The 18291-nt window shown below is 36.9% G+C and overlaps 1 protein-coding gene across 2 annotated transcripts; it reads right to left on the bottom strand.

Moving 5' to 3' along the window:
* Positions 1–11643: 11643 nt before the first annotated feature.
* Positions 11644–17709, bottom strand: LOC123267763. 2 transcript variants are annotated; one of them, XM_044732599.1, is made up of 7 exons: positions 17454–17709; positions 16966–17131; positions 16065–16286; positions 15843–15918; positions 13265–13912; positions 12251–12402; positions 11644–12173 (listed from the first exon to the last, which is right to left on the bottom strand). In XM_044732599.1, exons 2-7 carry the CDS (start codon positions 17071–17073, stop codon positions 12069–12071), a joined length of 1311 nt encoding a protein of 436 aa, XP_044588534.1. In that variant the 5' UTR covers positions 17074–17131; positions 17454–17709; the 3' UTR covers positions 11644–12068. The 2 variants fall into 2 exon arrangements, with proteins under 2 accessions (XP_044588534.1, XP_044588535.1); XM_044732600.1 differs by having other exon boundaries at positions 11984–12189.
* Between the last annotated feature and the right edge of the window lie 582 nt (positions 17710–18291).

The raw sequence follows: 18291 nt of genomic DNA, 5'->3' as shown, positions 1-18291 counted from the left end.
CTCAGACGTCTCGAAAACATCAAACAAATGTGCAAAACCCCGAAAATTGGAAAAATCAAATGTAATATAATAAAAATCGAGTTATTATTCAAAATAAATAAAAAAAAATCATATCATTCGATCTGTGGTGCATAAAAAAAAGTATTTCGTCCTAAGACTTAAAAAATTAATTTTTTCGGAAAATATCATCAAAACCCTTTGGATTTGAATTTTAATTCGTTCTCCGCTTATATCTCACCCTTTTATCTTCAAACGTCCTGCATAAAGGGTTTCTCTTTCGTTTCCTCTCTTCTTCGGGTAAATCTCTCTTCAGAGTCCAACAATGATCTGCCATCATATTTACATCCCACGTTCCTTGATATCGTTTTTCCATCACACTAATGTCTTGATGGAATCTCTCACCTTGCTCTTCACTAAAATCACCAAGATTTTCAGGAAAGTGTGAAAGATGAGAATGTAAATAGTGCAATTTTGTATTCATTAAGCAACCTAAAGTATTATAGTTGTATAACAACTCGTCAACTAAAGTTGCGTAGTTATCACTTTTCGTATTCCCTAAAAATTGCTGTGATACTTCCTTAAAACTTCCCCAAGCTGCTCTCTCAATCTCGTTCATCTCATATTCAAGATTAGCATCCTGGAATAGAGTCCGAATTTGGGGTCCATCAAAAATTCCTTCTTTTAATTTAGCGTCACTTATAGCTGGAAATTTTTCGCCCAAGTACTTAAAACAGTTTCCATCTTTATCCAGAGCTTTGACAAATTGCTTCATAAGGCCAAGCTTGATATGAAGTGGGGGCAGCAAGTACTTGGAAGGATCAATTAGAGATTGTCGCGTAACATTGTGAGAACCAGGATTCAAATTTGTTCTTGTTGGCCATTCTTTTTGAATGTAATGATTCTTTCGGTCTCGGCTATCCCACAAACATAAGAAGCAGGGGTACTTTGTGAACCCTGATTGTTGGCCTAGCAATATTGTTGCAATTTTCAGATCACCACAAACCTTCCATTGATGTTCTGAATAGTTTATTTTATCTAATACAACCTGTAAATTGTCATAAGTCTCCTTTAGTTTAGTCGAATGAGCTACTGGAATCGGTGCCAATAAGTTTCCATTATGAAGAAGCACAGCTTTAAGACTTCGCCTAGAGGAGTCAATAAAAAGCCTCCATTCTTCGTCTTTGTAAGTGTTTGGCTTCAACTCATCGATCAGTCCTTTTACATCTGAACAGTACACAAATGAATTTTCGCTGTCTTTTGTAAAATACTTCCGGAACTCTTTTCCCTATCACGATAAAAATAAGCTGTTGTATTTTTAGCTAATAAATTTTTTCCTTAAAGCTGAGGCTAAATGTTCAGCTTTTACCTTAGATAGTCCTAAGTCTCGTACAAGGTCATTCAATTCAAGTTGATCGAAGACTTCAGGGTCTTTACTTCTAGGAACACCACTCGGGATGTATTCTTCATCCTCAGAATGGATCTCTTCGGGTTCAGGATCGATTTCTTCAAAGTTATCTTCAACTTCCATCTCTTCATGTTCATTCACTGGTTCAGGAGCTGCAGGTTCTTCGACATTCAAAACTTTTTCTGCTGGCACAACTGATGTTACGTTGGCATATTGAATTTTATGTTTGGTTGTCGAAGAAAAACCTGAAACTTCCGTCGTGCAAAAATAGCAGTTTTTGACTCGTTGGTGCAGACCAAATCACAGGTTTTGAAAATTTCAAGCACTGTTTACTTTTCGTCTGCTCCCAACGAGTAAGCATCGTGTGACACCGATTGCAAAGTGAATGTGGTACCCAAGTTGCTTCCCAGTTCGTAATCTGGATACCGAAGCAGGTTTCGTAGACATTTTTCAATTTGTTTGAAAAAGATCTACGACTTTTCGTTACTTCAAATTCTCCACATATGTAACAGAAGCAATTGGAGTTTTGTTACATATGTGAGAGACACTTCTTGTCATATTAAACGCTTCAGAAGCCAAGTCACCCACTAATGAAGAGCTGCAGTCACTTGATGACGACGCCTGCGAGCCTGCTTTCTCACTCTGACCAGACGCCGATACTGGGATTCCGGGTCCCTGCATCGTAAAACACTTATTACTTGTGCCTGCCATGACGGCATTCAAGCCGTTAACCCAGGGACTATGCCAGACGGTCCTGTTGCCCGCCGTCACCACGTGGAGGTGCCCTGGTTACAGGCACAAGCATTTAAGCAAGAAATCGATTCTGAGCCCAAAAAGTTCCTAGAAGTGAAAACCCTGAAACATCAGCTTAAAGAAAAAAAATTTATTAACTAAAAATACAACAGCTTATTTTTATCGTGATAGGGAAAAAAATCTGATAACATTTTTAAAACGGCGAAAATTCATTAGTGGACTGTTCAGATGTAAGAAGTTTGATTGATGAGTTAAAGCCGAACACTTTCAGGACGAGGAGTGAAAGTTTTTCATTGCTTTGTCTAAGCGAAGTCTCAAAGCACCGACTCCAGTAGCTCATTTGACCAAAAATCATTGAAAAGTTTGTGGTGATCTGAAAATTGCTACACTAGTTAAGCCAACAATCTGGTTCACAATATATCCCTTCTTGTATGTTTGTAGGATAGTCACGATCGGAAAATTCCCTACAGTAGAAAAGAACGGCCAACAAGAAAGAATTTGAATCATGGTTCTCACAACGTTATGCGAGAATCTCTCATTAATCCTTACAAGTACTTGCTGCCACCACTTTATATCAAGCTTGACCTTATGAAGCATTTTGTCAAAGCTCTCGATAAAAATGGCAACTGTGTTAAGTACTTGGACGAAAAATTTCCAGCTATAAGTGACAATAAATTGAAAGAAGGAATTTTTTATGTACCCCAAATTCGGACTCAATTCCAGGATGCTAATCTTGAGTATGAGATGCACAAGATTGAGAGAGCAGCTTGGGGAAGTTTTAAGGAAGTATCTCGAAATTTTTTAGGGAATGTGAATACAAAATTGCACTATTTACAATCTCATCTTTCACACTTTCCTGAAAATCTTGGTAATTTCAGTGAAGAAAGAGAAGAAACATTCCATCAAAACATGAGTGGATGTCAATATGATGGTAGATCATTGTTGGACTCTGAAGAGAGATTTACCCGAAGAAGAGAGGAAACGAAAGAGAAACCCTTTATGCAGGACGTTTGAAGATAAAAGGGTGAGATATAAGCGGAGAACGAATTAAAATTCAAATCCAAAGGGTTTTGATGATATTTTCCGAAAAAATTAATTTTTTTTAAGTCTTAAGACGAAATACTTTTTTTTTATGCACCACAGATCGAATGATATGATTTTTTTTATTTATTTTGAATAATAACTCGATTTTTATTATATTACATTTGATTTCTTTCCAATTTTCGGGGTTTTTTGCACATTTGTTTGATGTTTTCGAGACGTCTGAGTTATAAAAGTTGGAGATTTATATGTCGTCGATAAACCTACATGAAAATCATCATATATTTAGCTCAATACATTTTTTTTTATCACAATATTGGGAATTTTTGTTTTTTCGCAATTTTCATGGGTTTTCGGGATTTACTTAGACTTTTAATGGCTGCTGGTCTGAGTACACTTCAGATAAGTATAAAGCAGATCGAAATACATGAAAATCATGCATAGTTAGAATCTAAAAAAATTTTTCAATCACCAAAACCCCCAATTTTCCCGTTTTTTTTCGGTTTTTTACAGTTTTCTCAAAATCCTAGGGTGTAGGGGCCAAACGGACCTCAAATTCGGGTTCAGCGGGTCAAATTACATGGGAATATATGTGGCGCGTCCCAAGTACAGACAACTTTTTTTTTTTTGTGTGCCGGTGTAATTATTGGCATGGCCGAGGCTGGGTTAACCAGTCTTGGCCCACGCTTGGGTCGCCAATGAATGGCCAAGGCTGAGTTAGCCAGTCTTGGCCCAAGGTTGGGTAATCATTGGCATGGCCGAGGCTGGGTTAAACAGCCTGGCCCACGCATGAGCCAATACAGGTACGCCGAAGCTAGGTTTCCCAGTACTGGCCCAAGCCTGGCCCCTTTGTCAACTCTGGGGGTTTCCTGCATGGGATATCATAGATTTTAAAAAACTGCGTGGAGTTTCTCCAACCGCATGAAAATCGATTCATTCATTTAGAAATTATTGCAGTTTGAAAATTAAAAAAATACTGTTTTATTAAACTTTTATCAGACTTTTGAGCTCAAAAGCATACAAAAGCTATTTCTTCGAGGTCGGAGAGCTCAAAATAACGCACAAATAGTATTTTTGAGCTCGAAGAGCTCAGAAACGTCGTAAGTGAAATTTCAAGCGTTTAGGTATGGAATTGGCGGGAAGTTGCAGGGATGGCCTTTAGGGTCAACCGTTTTCCAGATTTTTTTTCTCATACTTAAGAATTTAGAATAACACAATTCCACAATCTTGGAAAATTCTCAAAAATCTAATCATTCTTTCAATAAAAATTTTAAATTAAAAAAAACCAATTTTTTTTCTCATTAATAAATAAATTTTAAAAAATCAATAATATTTACCTCTAAAGTATTCGACATAAGAAATCTTCGCTTCAACGTCCTTTCATCTAATTTAATTTGTAAATGACAGATATTAGGATGATTAGGTTCCGGTTCAGCCGGTACCTTTTGTACAGTAAGTTCCATAGCAACACGAATACGTTCAATTTCCATTTCTTGAGCATTTAATTCAGCAAGTTTGCGAGCCTCTTGTTCTTCACATGCTCTACGTTCTTCCTCGCATCAACGATCCTTTTCTTGATCAGCGCGCAATGACTCCTCGTAAGCTTGATCTTGTTGTTCACGCAATGATCGGTTAGCATTACGTTCAGCTCGATCCTGACGAGCTTGAATTAAATTTATTTCGTTGCGATCCATCAGTGCTTGAACCTGGGACATTATGTCTGATGGGAATGGTATTCCTTCCATTCTGTAATGCATTTTAGTAATTTTTAAATTTTAATCTTTACTGAGTCAAACACTTTAACGAACTGATCACAAGACTGTATCACTGAGTCCTTATATAGGTATTTTAAATACCCCTCTTCATACCTGCCTCTAACAAAATGATTACTAATTTAGAAAAGGGACAATTCATTTTAAAATGTATTCATTAGCTTTCTATAGCTATACTATATACTATACACTAATGAAAAAAAAAAAAAAAATTAGGAAAACGGTTGACCCTAAAGGCCATCCCTGCAACTTCCCGCTCAATTCGTACTTAAGCGCATAAACCTACATTTATTACGTTTTTAAGCTCTTCGAGCTCAAAAAAAAATTTTCGTATCATTTTGAGCTCTTCGAGCTCAAAAATCTGCTAGAAGTTGAATAAAACACTATTTTTCGATTTTTAAACCGAAATAACTTTTGAATGAATAAACCGATTTTTACGTGGTTGGTGGCATTTAACGCAGTTTTTGAAGCCTTATAAATAACTTTTAAGTTTAAATTGATCGAACAAGGAATTTCAAAGTAATTCCCAAAAAACGATTTTTTCGATTTTTTTCGTTAACGATAACTCACGAACGAATTAACCGATTTCGACCGAGTTAGCGGTAATCGACGTATTTTTTTATATTAAGAGCTGATTAGTTTTTGGAATTGATCGGTGGAGCCGTTTAAAAGTGATTCCAAAAAAACCACATTTGAAAAAAATTTTTTTTTAAGTTTTTTTCAGATTTCTCAAAATCTACTGGTTCCAATCGATCCAAATTATGGGCAAAATCTAAGTTTAGTCAAGCCCTTTTGAATGGCGCTAACCGCGATAAAATCGGTTAAGCCGTTCAAAAGTTATGAGAGGTTTACATACGGCCGTACACACACACACACACACACACACACACACACACACACACACACACACATACAAAGCGCCGGGATTGGACGGAATCCCTAATATAGCCTTGAAAACCATCATAAAGGCAGCACCAACATTATTTCTAGACGCTTACAACGCATGCCTCAAGGAGGGGACTTTTCCTCGTAAGTGGAAACAGCAACGGTTAGTACTTTTACCTAAAGGAAAGAAACCGCCAGAAGAACCGTCATCTTACCGACCACTCTGCATGCTAGATACGGCGGGTAAGATATTTGAGCGTATCATCCATCAGCGAATAGATGCAGTAGTCGACCCACTCTTGGCAGACAACCAGTATGGATTCCGGAAAGGACGATCAACCCTGGACGCGATCAACCTGGTTGTTAATACGGCCAAAGAGGCAATCGCAGGAACTAGATGGAAGGGTGGAACGAAGAAGTACTGCCTGGTGGCTGCCTTGGACATCAAAAATGCTTTCAATTCCGCTAATTGGGACTGCATCATGCAAGCTCTCGACGAGAAGAACGTGCCAACATATCTTCGCAGACTAGTGATTAGCTATTTTACAGATAGAGTGCTGAAATACGATACAAAGAATGGTCCAAAAGAGTATGATATAACCGGTGGTGTGCCACAGGGCTCTGTTCTTGGTCCACTTCTGTGGAATATCATGTATGACGGGCTGCTGAGACTGAAGCTTCCAAGATGTGTCAAACTGGTAGCGTATGCGGATGATGTTGCCGCAGTGATCGTCGCCAAACACCTCGACGAGATTCAACATCTGTTTGACATCACTTTTGAGAAGATCAACCAGTGGATGGATACAGTGAACCTACAACTGGCCAAGCAGAAGACCGAAGCAGTGCTTATTACCAGCCGAAAAGAAGTTGAAACAATTAAGATTAATGTCGGTGACCGAGAAATCACATCACAACCATTTATCCGTTATCTGGGAGTGATGCTGGATGCACGACTCAACTTCAAACAGCAGGTGGAACATGTCAGTGCCAAAGCGTCAGTAGTGAGGGCTAGTCTCGCACGGCTGATGCCTAACATCGGAGGCCCAATGCAGAGCAGGAGGCTACTATTGTCATCAGTAGTCACATCAGTGCTCACTTACGGAATATCCATTTGGGCTGATGCACTGGAAACCCAAGAATCATGGAGAAAAGCTGGACCAATATACCGACAGAGTGCCCTACGAGTAGCTAGTGCCTTCCGCACTCTATCAGAAGAAGCAGTGTGCGTCATTGCTGGAACCCTACCTCTTAGAGTTCTAGCAGAGGAAAGACGGGCCCTTTACCAACGAAAAAGGTCAACTGCACTGAGCCCGGAAGAACTTAGAATTGAAGAACGGCAAAGAGCATAGGCCGATGGCAACTACAATGGGATGCTGCAGAGAAGGGTAGGTGGACGCACCGTCTCATACCTCGGGTCGACATTTGGCTTAACCGGAATCACGGTGAGGTCAATTACTATCTTACGCAGATGTTGTCGGGACATGGGTGTTTTCGAGAGTATCTACACCGCTTTAAGCACGATGACTCTTCGGAGTGCCCGTCCTGCCCAGGAGCTGCTGAAGACGCGGAGCACGTCTTCTTTGTATGTCCTCGTTTCGATCCACAGCGTGAAGAACTGGAGAGGATCCTGAACCAGAGAATGCAACCAGATTCACTAGTAGAAGCAATGTTGTCATCAGAAGCTGCCTGGAACGTTACCAACACGTTTGCAACAGAAGTCCTTAAAGACTTGCGTTCCACCGAAAGAAAAAGAGCAAATAGCAGAAGATAGAAGGAAGATAGTTAACACCTTAGCCACCAGAAGGAAGAGCAGTAGCTAGATCCTCCCTTCACGAAGTAATGCCTGACGGCGGTTTCCATGAGGGATTAGAGGAAAGAAGGAAAAGGGGTTTAGGGTTTAGTGGGTAGGGGCGTTAGTGTCGAGTTAGTATGACGCTGCGTCGAGTCGCCACATATCCAGGCCAAACAGCTATGCCTAGAATCCGTAAAAAGGATTCCCCTACAAAAAAAAACACACACATACACACACACACACACACACACACACACACACACACACACACACACACACACATACAGACGTACGAACATCATCGCGGAAACATTCGGGGAGGCTTCCTAGGACCTCAAAACGTCAACATCCGCTGAAAACTCGATTTTTGAAAAACGGGGTGAAACCAATAACTTCCCGATTTTTGAAAATTTTCAATTTTCTTGAATTCAATCCTTCTTAGCGGGAAGTTAAAAATAGTCGGTTTTTTTTGCGCCACTCTACTGTACATGTACCTACTTATATCAATTTTCCATAATTACGTACAACTACGTACTCCTACCCTTAATATTTTCTCTATACTTGAGTCATGGCAGCCGCTTAATTTCTTTTCAAAGAAACTCAGCCTTGCAGAGCAGAAGTACAGCGCGTATGACAGAGAGCTGCTGGCAATATACTTAGCAGTGAAACATTTCCGACATATGGTCGAAGCATGTGAGTTTTCCATTTATACTGACCAGAAACCTCTAACCTTTGCTTTTAAGTTAAGATCAGCGCAGTGTTCACCACGTCAACAACGTCACTTGGACTTCGTTGGCCAGTTTTCTACGGACATCCGTCATGTGTCAGGCCAAGAGAACGTCGTTGCTGATGCGCTGTCGCGTATTGAGGAATTGGAATCTACAGTCGACTACGAGGTGCTAGCAGAATCTTAAAAGACAGATCAAGAGCTTTTGGACCTGCAACACCAATCATCAGTGCTCCAGCTAAAACTAGTCCCAATTCCAGGATCAGGCATCATGGTTATGTGTGATGTGTCAACTACGGTACCCCTCCCGTTCATCACTAAACCGTTCAGACAAGTAGCATTCAACTCCGTTCACCAGCTGTCGCATTCTGGAGCTAACGCAACATGCAAACTTGCAGCACAGCGGTATGTCTGGCCATCTATGAGGGCAGATTGTAGGAGATGGGCTAGATGTTGTCTCGAGTGTCGGCAATCCAAGGTCACTTGCCACGTCTCAGCTCCAGTTGGGTCGTTTGCCCCTCCATCATCCATACTGCTACTTCTATAATTTGTATGTACCTTGAGAATCTATCCTGTACATGTACCTACTTATATCAATTTTGCATACTTACGTACAACTACGTATTCCTACCCTTAATATTTTCTCTATACTTTCATCGAGTACCCCCTACCTCTTAAGAGGTCGGAGACCGAGATGGACACTTTGAGAAATTCAGTTCGACCGAGTGATCCCTAAGCTTCATACCGCATTTTTAGCAACCTCGTACACGCGTGTAAATTTAAGTTCTTTGAATAAAGTATTGTAATAATATCTCCGTGCACTTTACTTAAATAATCAACGCCCTTATTTCCCAAAAATGAATTCTAAAAATGGTGAATTAAATATTTTACTTATTATTTAACTTGGTAATGATTTCTTTTTAATTAATATTTTTTTAAAAATAATAACATTTTCATGAATTAAAATACTTGAACTAAAATATAAATAGTGTAGTAAGGTAAAAGCCCTAAGTAGCTGCTCATGCACCAGTACATGCTCACTCCATGTATTTGTATATCTATATTCACAAATATAGATATACAAATACATGGAGTGAGCATGTACTGGTACATGAGCGGCTACTGGGGCTCTAACCTTACCTATTACATTTAGGTATCTTTTTATTGAGTTCATAATTTTTTAATACAGGCTTAATCATTTTGTTGGCCTTGGCTGCTCTGACGAGCGCCTTTCACTTTATCCCTACTCCGCGGCCGACCGTCACGCAACATGCAACACACAGACGAAAAAGTTTGAGACAATGTTATAAAAGTTTCACTTTAAAAAACAGTGTTAAATACGATGAAAGAAATTGCTGCCTCATGTGATGCCTCTATGTCGCGGTTGAAAAATCAGGGTTTTCACAGGTTTTCATAGGTTGATACCAAGTCAGAAAATCTGGTAATAATCGATGACTACCTTGAAGAAAGGATGCTGATCATAGAAACCATGGAAGGTCCCCAGGAACACGATATAACAGCAGGCGTTCCGCAAAGTTCAATTATGGGACCTGACTTATGAAATGCAGACTACGACGAGCTCCTAGAAATCCCATTGCTGAAACAAGTAGAGTTCACGGGCTTTACTGACGACATCGCGGCCACGATAATAGTAGACAGTGCTGAGAAGGCAGAACTATTGGTTCGGAAAACTATTGATGCCGTTAGAAATGGTTCCCAAAACCATTGGCTGTGGACATGGAAGGGACAACACTGACGTCAGCAAGGGCCTGCGCTATTTAGGGGTAATGATAGACGAGAAACTATCTTTCCGCGAACACCTTGATAGTGCATGCGGGAAAGCCAGCAAGACGGTATCTAGCCGATCAAGGATCATGGCCAACATGATGGGACCACGAACCAAAAAGAGAAAAGTTCTTTTGGAAGCAGTTCACTCAGTGTTGCTTTATGGAGCAGAGATATGGGCAAAAATCCTAAAGCAAAAGACCTACCGGTGAAAGATGGCAGTAGTGCAGCGGTGACGCGCTCTCAGGGTTGCCTGTGCCTACCACACGGTTCCCGAAGCAGCTGCATTGGTCATTGGGGGAGCCACGCCTATCGATTTACTAGCGTTCGGAATAACAAAACTCTACGACGCTAAAATGAACGGTGACAACTCGAAGGATGCAAGAACGAAGGTTAAGAAGGAAACGCTACATGAGTGGCAGCACCGATGGACATCAGGGGAGACGGGCAGATGGACAGCGTGCTTGATCCCAAACATCAACGTCTAGCTTTTACGGAAGCACGGGTACACTGACTTCTTCTTCACCTAACTATTGACGGGGCATGTAGGCGTCGTGAGATGCAACACGGACTGGATTGACGTAATGCTAACGCGGTTACTATCCAGTCTTACCCATAAAATCTATGGGGAAAGGAGAGAGGAGGTTTTTTAGTGGGTAGAAATCCCACACTACCGACCATCACATGTGAAGATAACGGTATCTTTAAAAGGTTTTTCCTTCTCTATATAAAACACACACATACACACACACACACACACACACACACACACACACACACACACACACACACACACACACACACCATTGGGAAAATAGTCAGGGAAGCTTTCTAGGACCTCAATACGTGGAGATCTGATGAGAACTCGATTTTTGAAAACTGGGGTGAAACCAATAACTTCCTCATTTTTTTGAAAATCGTTGATTTTCATAGCAGGAAGTTAAAAAAATGCAGCGAAATTAATTAGAGTCATGTTTAAAAGTGGTCGATTTGTCGTGCAATGTCTCGTATAACTTAACATAATTTAACCCTTTAATGTTCTGGAGTCGCAAAGAATCTCGGTGTGAGCTGTTAGGGGAGAGAGCCAATCATAGTCCGTTATGCGGTTGTGTGAGAGACGGTTTAGTTTTAGTAGTGTGTTCATGCGTCCCTTTCTACTACTTTTCTAGCCCCCTCTCTAGGAAAAAGACTATAACTCTCTCACTTAAAGGAAAGGACATATGATTCAAACTGAGAGTAGGAATTCAAGACCGAACATTAAAGGGTTAAATCTATGAAGGTAATTTCATAATTATTCAACATGATAAATAAATAATATTTTTTTGGATGCAAGCTGTAAAATATAGTGCTATAAAAAGTAAATTATTTGCTTATCGAAGTAAGTTGCTATGTTATTTATAGATCAATATAATTCCTAATTAAAGATGATTGAATTAATACAAGAAGGAATAATGAATTTTAAAAAACCTTAATTCAGTAGAAGTACTTTTTTAAAATTTTTTATATTTTAGATTTTGATAAGTCGAAATTTATACTGACAACGTTTGTTTTACAACCAATAGATTTTCTCCTTAAAATATAATATATTCTACAAATGCATAGAAATGCATAAATGATATGCAAATGTATTATCACCGTATGACAATATCAATATCAATTTGGTATTAAACGTCTTAAATAATACAGAATAATAATTATTTTTTTGTCTTCATACTTTTGACATTCTTATATATTGGTCCATATAAAATTCAATTTAATCTATTATAAATAATAATTAATAATATTTAGTTATATACGGTAGTTTTGTATTAATTATTATATTCATGGTCATTATTATCATCATCATTATTAGTATAACTATTTTTCATATAAATTATATTAATGTATAGTTATTGTTCAAATGATTGTTTAACTTGGAGGCCTTTCATCTTTAGTTTCACTACTCTCTGGTAATTTAATAAAAGGTAGATCACCACCACTCCACATTGAATACAATTGAGATTTTGATGATTCCTTTATAATCAATAAACTAATTTATATTATTCACATACATTGTTTTATAATATTGTAATACAAGAAAATAATTTTACCCCAGTACACACACCAGCACTTTCAGATCCAGATCTACTGTTTCCTGATAAACATGAGTCTGTAGACGATGAACTTTTTCGAGATGGAAGAAGATCATTGACTCCAGAAATATCGTTATCACGATGAACGCTTGCGCTACCACCACTAAGTTCTAGAATAAATTTTTTTTTTTATTTTTTTTTTTTTTATTTTAACCCCGCTTTTCAGACTTCTGTCTCGATGGGGGTCCGGCCGAGACCGGAAGGGGACTCCAGGCTGATCGGTACATTAAGTTTGGCAGAATAAGTTTGGCGGTATTACATACTTTTTCAGCCTGGAGAGTAATGCGGCGATGGGCCGACTTTGGGGAAACTGCACGCATTTGCCTGTGCCCCACCGGTAGCACAGGGCTTGGGGAAACCATCGAAAAACCCAAACCTGTACAGCCCGGCGTGAGTTACGAGCACCGATGTTCACTGAAAATTAAATTTCAGCTCACACCGGGATTCGAACCCACGCCTCACCAGTCCCAAGCAAGCATGACAAGCGTTATACCGCTTAGCCATGGGACTGGCTTAAGTTCTAGAATAAATGTTATTTGTCAAATGAATTTTCGTTTTAGATTTATTTTCAAAAAATGGACTTTTTAAAATTAATGAAAAATGAAGAAACAATCTTGCGTAATTTTTATAAAAATAATTTTTTATAAGAAAGATTTTGACAATATGATAATTATTAGATTGGGCCAAAATAATAGACTATTTATTTAACTTAGTGCTATGAAAACTAATAATTTCCAAAAATCGAGCTTGATTTTCGAAAACCGAAGCAAAGTTAATAACTTCTCAATTTGTTTGAAAAGTATTGATTTTCATAGCAGGAAATTAAAAAAACTACTTATCACTGGGTTTTTACGAAGAATTAAAAAAAATTTTTGTCTTAATTTTCATTCAATTTGAAGTAAATCGATGAGGTGATTTCTTCAGAAGTATAGTTAAGAAGATTTGAACCAAATGAAAAAAGAGCAAAATTACCAGAATCTCTGTTCTCCCCACTGTTATCACTGTCGCGTTGTCCAGATTGATCCGAATGATCGCTTGAATGTGAATCCTGAGGCCAGCACCTGGGTGATCCAACTCTTTTGGAATCCGGCCAGATTGAGTTATCATAATTACTATCAAAATTACAAGTAGTGAGTGTTACGCCAGGTATATGTTGACCAATAAAAGCAGATAATTGATTAGCTGGCCTAACACCAGGCCTACAAGAAAGTAATTGAATGGCTTCTTGTAGACCATCTTGACTAGCCATGCCCGATGACTTCCAAACAGAATCAGGTGTAGTTGATCTACTACGGTCCCGATGTGGCACTCTTAATCTTGTTTTTTCTTCTTGCCTTGGCCATTCTGTGACGTGTCGACAATCCCAAGGCATCGACCATCTTCTCATTGTACTTTCCGTAGACTCACCTGACATTTCAGCAGCCGCGGTTTCCGACCACCTTCTCTGAACCTGCAGAGGAAAGAGTGGATATCGCAATGGTGACCTATGACTATTTTGTTGTGTCGATGATGACGATACTGGTGTTTGTGGACTATATAAACGTTCAAAGCATTGTTGAAGAGCAGCAATATCACATTCATTTTTCCCGGATTGAGAACAGGAACACTCAGCCATACTTCCTGTAATATTTATTTTTTATTAAAATTATTATCTATTCAAGTCAAAAGGTATTCATCGGATATCAGTGACTTTATATGTTGTTAATAGATGTCTTAAGTGCCAAAAATTTGTTATCTTTCCGCTAAGAAAATCAATAAAGAAGCTATTCTAATTATTCCTACAAGGATAACTCTTCGCGCGCGCGTATGTGTGTCTGTGTGTGTGTATGTGTGTGTGTGTGTGTGTGTGTGTGTGTGTGTGTGTGTGTGTGTGTGTGTGTATATATATATAAACTCCGTATAGCTTTCAAGCGGCTTGGCCGATCGAGGCCAGATTGGCAGCGTTCGAAAGAGTTTTGTTACCATTAAATTTAACGTGAATGAAATTAATTCAGCTTGGTAGATTTTGAGTAATCTCAAAAATAGAATTTTCAAGAAATATTTTTTTGAGATAACGTTTAAACTAATGTATCGATCGATTCTGAAAACTATTCAACTCTTTACCTTAAACAACAACATTGATTGTCGGTAACCGTATCAAAATCGGTTCATTCGTTCAAGAGGAATTGTTGTCAAAAAATTTGTTAAAAAGTATTTTTTTATATAACTTCGAAATTTCTGTCCATATCACTTAGCGAGTAGAAGATAATCTTTTTGTGCTCAAATTACTGCATCGATTGCCACAAATCGCATCAAAATCGGTCAAATCGTTCGAGAAATATTTAATTTAAAAAAAATTTTGTTTTTAACATAACTTAAAAATTTCACATTAAATCGTTTGATAGGTAAAAAATAATCCTTTGGTGCTTGGAAAACTGCGTCGAATGGAGTAAGCTCCATCAAAAACAATTGATTTGATCGGAAGATATCACAATTTATAATTTTCAAAAAAGTATGTATTTACAACCACTAAATTTTTGAGCTAGAAGTGCTCAAAACTTTGGAATAAATAATTTACGAAGAATTTTGAAGTTCTACTCTAAGAGAAAAAATTTCTTTTGAAAAAAATGAACATTTTTGTGACAAGAAATTAAGGAAGTATGAGCGCTAGGCGGGGTGGGGATAAGTATCGACTGTAGCGCGGTAAGGGGAGAGCAGTAACCATATGATTTTTCTCAATTTATAGATATACATTTAACATTGGCTAATGGCGGCATTTATTTTATTAATACACTTTAATTAGTCGGGCAAGTGTCAATTTTTTTTAATTAAATTTATCACTAATATATTTACTGTCATCCATAAGTTTTTTAAAAATATTCACCGACAGTTTTACGAGAAAAATAAAGAAATGTATCAATGTTTGGTGGTTACCCCATAAGACCAATGTTAAATTGCTCAACTTTGAAGTTAATTATTTATTTAAATAATCGGGCGATCTCTTTCAAATTTTCGGAAACTGTTTAGACATATTTAAACTTTATATTAAAAAAAAATCAAGCCATTTATCGAAAATTGTCTTGGTGCTCGTACTTCCTTAATTTGTTGGAAATTTTCAACAATTTGATTTTCAGATGAAGAAATCAAAATTATTTTCACAGTCACTTTTTTGTTCAAAAGAAGTTTTCTAAATTTGGGAAAAAACAATTTTGGATGAAAATTCTAAAGTTGTCTAGGTAAAATTGTTATTTTCCAAATCAAATAAACTTTTTTTTAACAAGAAAATTACTCTGAGAAAATTTTTTATTTCTTCAGCTAAGAAATCGAATTGTTGGAAATTTCCAAAGAGTTAATTTCTTATCACAAGAATGCTCATATTTCTCAAAAGAAATTTTTTCTCTCAGTGTATATAGCAGGCAGTTTCAGAGATGGCTTGCAGGGTTAACCGTTCTTCACATTTTTATTTTTCTCGTAAATGAAGAAATGATTTGTTCTCAGATGTATAGACTCAATATAATTATCTACTCCAGCCTCGCTATAAATTATTTCTAAAATAATAAATATCTCTTACCTAAACATTCGCAACAAGCCACACAGAATTGATACTGTAAGTTAATGAAGGTCAAAAGATTGTCCCGCAATATATCCTACAGTAGAAGTAATTAATTAGTTAAGCTGGAGCATAAAATCAATAGTTAAGTTTTAAGACAATGAATGAAGGTCACCCAAGCCCAAAAGTGATAAATATTAACTAATCGGAAGTACGAAAGAAATATTTATTACTGATACCAACATGTTTGTTGACGTCACTATCTCGTGTCTCGTGGTCTCTCAAGGCCGCGACCACGTGGTGCTTAACAGTATTACTTGCTACACCAGTCGCCCTAGTAAGTTCCTCCCAACCGGCAAGACATTGGCCTGTCAATCTGCAATTAACTGTTCCCTCATGGCTTGATAAAATTGACTGCAACGACTGAGCCAGCTTCGTACCAGCTAGGCAAAGACCGTTCAACATCTATCACAGTTAATTAAGCAATAGTTGAATAACTGTCACTTTTAAGAAAACAATAATTATAATATAATTATTAAACTGAGTCAAAAAAACTGGATTTTTTAAGATTTACCAAAAATACTCAGAAAAAAAAAATATTCTAAAAGTTTGAACCCTCTAAAAACTTTCAAATCATCTAGCAAAAAGATGAAACATTATACATTCTTAAAGAAAATTGAATGGTCTACCAAAAATATCTGATTATAAATTTTTGTCAGACAAGCAGGTTCTCTGCAATCAAGCTTTAAAAATTGATCTATTTGTACAATTCAACTTAGTGCTAAAAATAAGTACTTAGTGACTAAAAATCGACTCGATGATTAATGATTACAAAAAATCGATATATGTTTTGAAAAAAAAAAAAAAATTGGAATCTCTAGACTAAAGATCTATTAACATTTTTTAAAATTTACCCCTTTAAGAATAATTCAAGGTTAAAACTAAATTTTTAAAAAATTGCGAGAATCAATATAAAATAAAAAAAAAAAAAACAGTCGATTTTCTGTTCAGCGTAATCAATATGTTGTTTTGCATTTTGATAAGAAATAAATAGATTGTACTTTTATAAAACAATGAATAATTTATGAATAAATTAATTAATTAATAACAATCAGCAAGCAATGATTGAGCTCATTATAATTACTTGTAAATATGTCCGCCAACTTCCGAGGCATTCATTAATTTCCATTTGAGTTTTTGATGAATTTTGAATTCCATCGTCATTTGATTTTAAATCATTGGCTTCGGCCATCGCAAAACCTTCTCGAGACTAATTTGTTTAGTTGAAATATTATTCTCAATAGTTTTACCTGCCAAAATAAAATATATTCATTTAAGATCAATATCATCCTAATTAGATTAATTATATTTAATCTAAAAAATGAAATTACAGAAATGATATATGAAAAAAAAAATTGTTTCATTTATTTTAAATACTAGTGTTTTTCTTTTCTAAAATACCGTAAACAGAGAGGGGATGTAAGCACAGACGCTGTGAGTGCTCGAGAGTTCATTTACACTGATCAATTACGAACGGCTTAATTCAGCAAGAATAAAAATTTAGAGTTGTTATTTAAATGCTGTCGTTTGATAATGATTGTTTCAACAATTTACATTTTTGAAACTACTTACATTTTAATAATGATTTTGGCGCCCTTGGCGGGACCGTATGCCCGGAAAAACTGATTGTTAACCCGAGAAAAAAGTGTATTGACGTGGGACCATAGTGACCGAACTATAAGCACCATGATTGAACGAAGCTCTTGTTTATACTGCGCATAGAAGCTTCATTCCCAGCGCACCTTCATATTTACACTGTTAGTAATGCTCATGTTACTTGCGCGATTTGCGCAATTGCTGAATAGAAGTTGTGGCGGAAATTTATGCTTGGACAAGTGAATCTCGTGTATTCGTTCGTGCACCACGAGATGGAACTACTTGTTTAGTTATTCAGTACTTCAATTCTCGTAGGAGCCGTCTCCGTGTTTTCTCTACTCGCACTCATTTAACATAAACTATATTATCTTTATTACATTTGTACAGTAGATAAAAACTTAGAAATCAAATTTCTCGGTATTAAATCGGAATTTTCAAAAAAAAGCGCTCTGTTAAGAAAATTTGTATTTTTTGTAGAAAAAATGCAGGGAACGACAGTATCAGAAAACGTCTCTCAAAGAATTGTTAGTGATACTTTTGAAGTTTCGGTAGATTTTTTTTGATAACTACTTGATAGTACGCTTACTGTAAAAAATCATAAAATAGACGTTTTCGAATAATTTATTTTCTTTCTATACAAATAGATTGTTTTTACGGTAGACTTAATGTGAAAAAAGTAAAATATTAATTTTTTCATTAATTTCAAAGCTTTCAATTTCGAAAAAAATCGGATTGTTACAAGAAATCTTTAAGATATTACATAAAGAAAAAAAAAAAAAAAAAAAAAACCGTTTGGGAAAAAAAATTTGTTTTT

This window comes from Cotesia glomerata, linkage group LG6 (genome assembly GCF_020080835.1).
Source record: "Cotesia glomerata isolate CgM1 linkage group LG6, MPM_Cglom_v2.3, whole genome shotgun sequence".
Lineage (NCBI taxonomy): Eukaryota > Metazoa > Arthropoda > Insecta > Hymenoptera > Braconidae > Cotesia > Cotesia glomerata.
Note: the sequence above shows the minus strand (reverse complement) of the source record. Positions and strands in the feature narration are given on the sequence as shown.

Excerpts from the sequence above, each read along its gene's own strand:
- LOC123267763 (XM_044732599.1), bottom strand. The coding sequence starts at position 17,073 with ATGGCCGAAGCCAATGATTTAAAATCAAATGACGATGGAATTCAAAAT. Across the intron at positions 16,287-16,965 it reads GTTGGCGGACATATTTACAA|ATGTTGAACGGTCTTTGCCT; the intron begins GTAATTATAATG and ends TAACTGTGATAG. Across the intron at positions 12,403-13,264 it reads TGGGGAGAACAGAGATTCTG|AACTTAGTGGTGGTAGCGCA; the intron begins GTAATTTTGCTC and ends AATTTATTCTAG.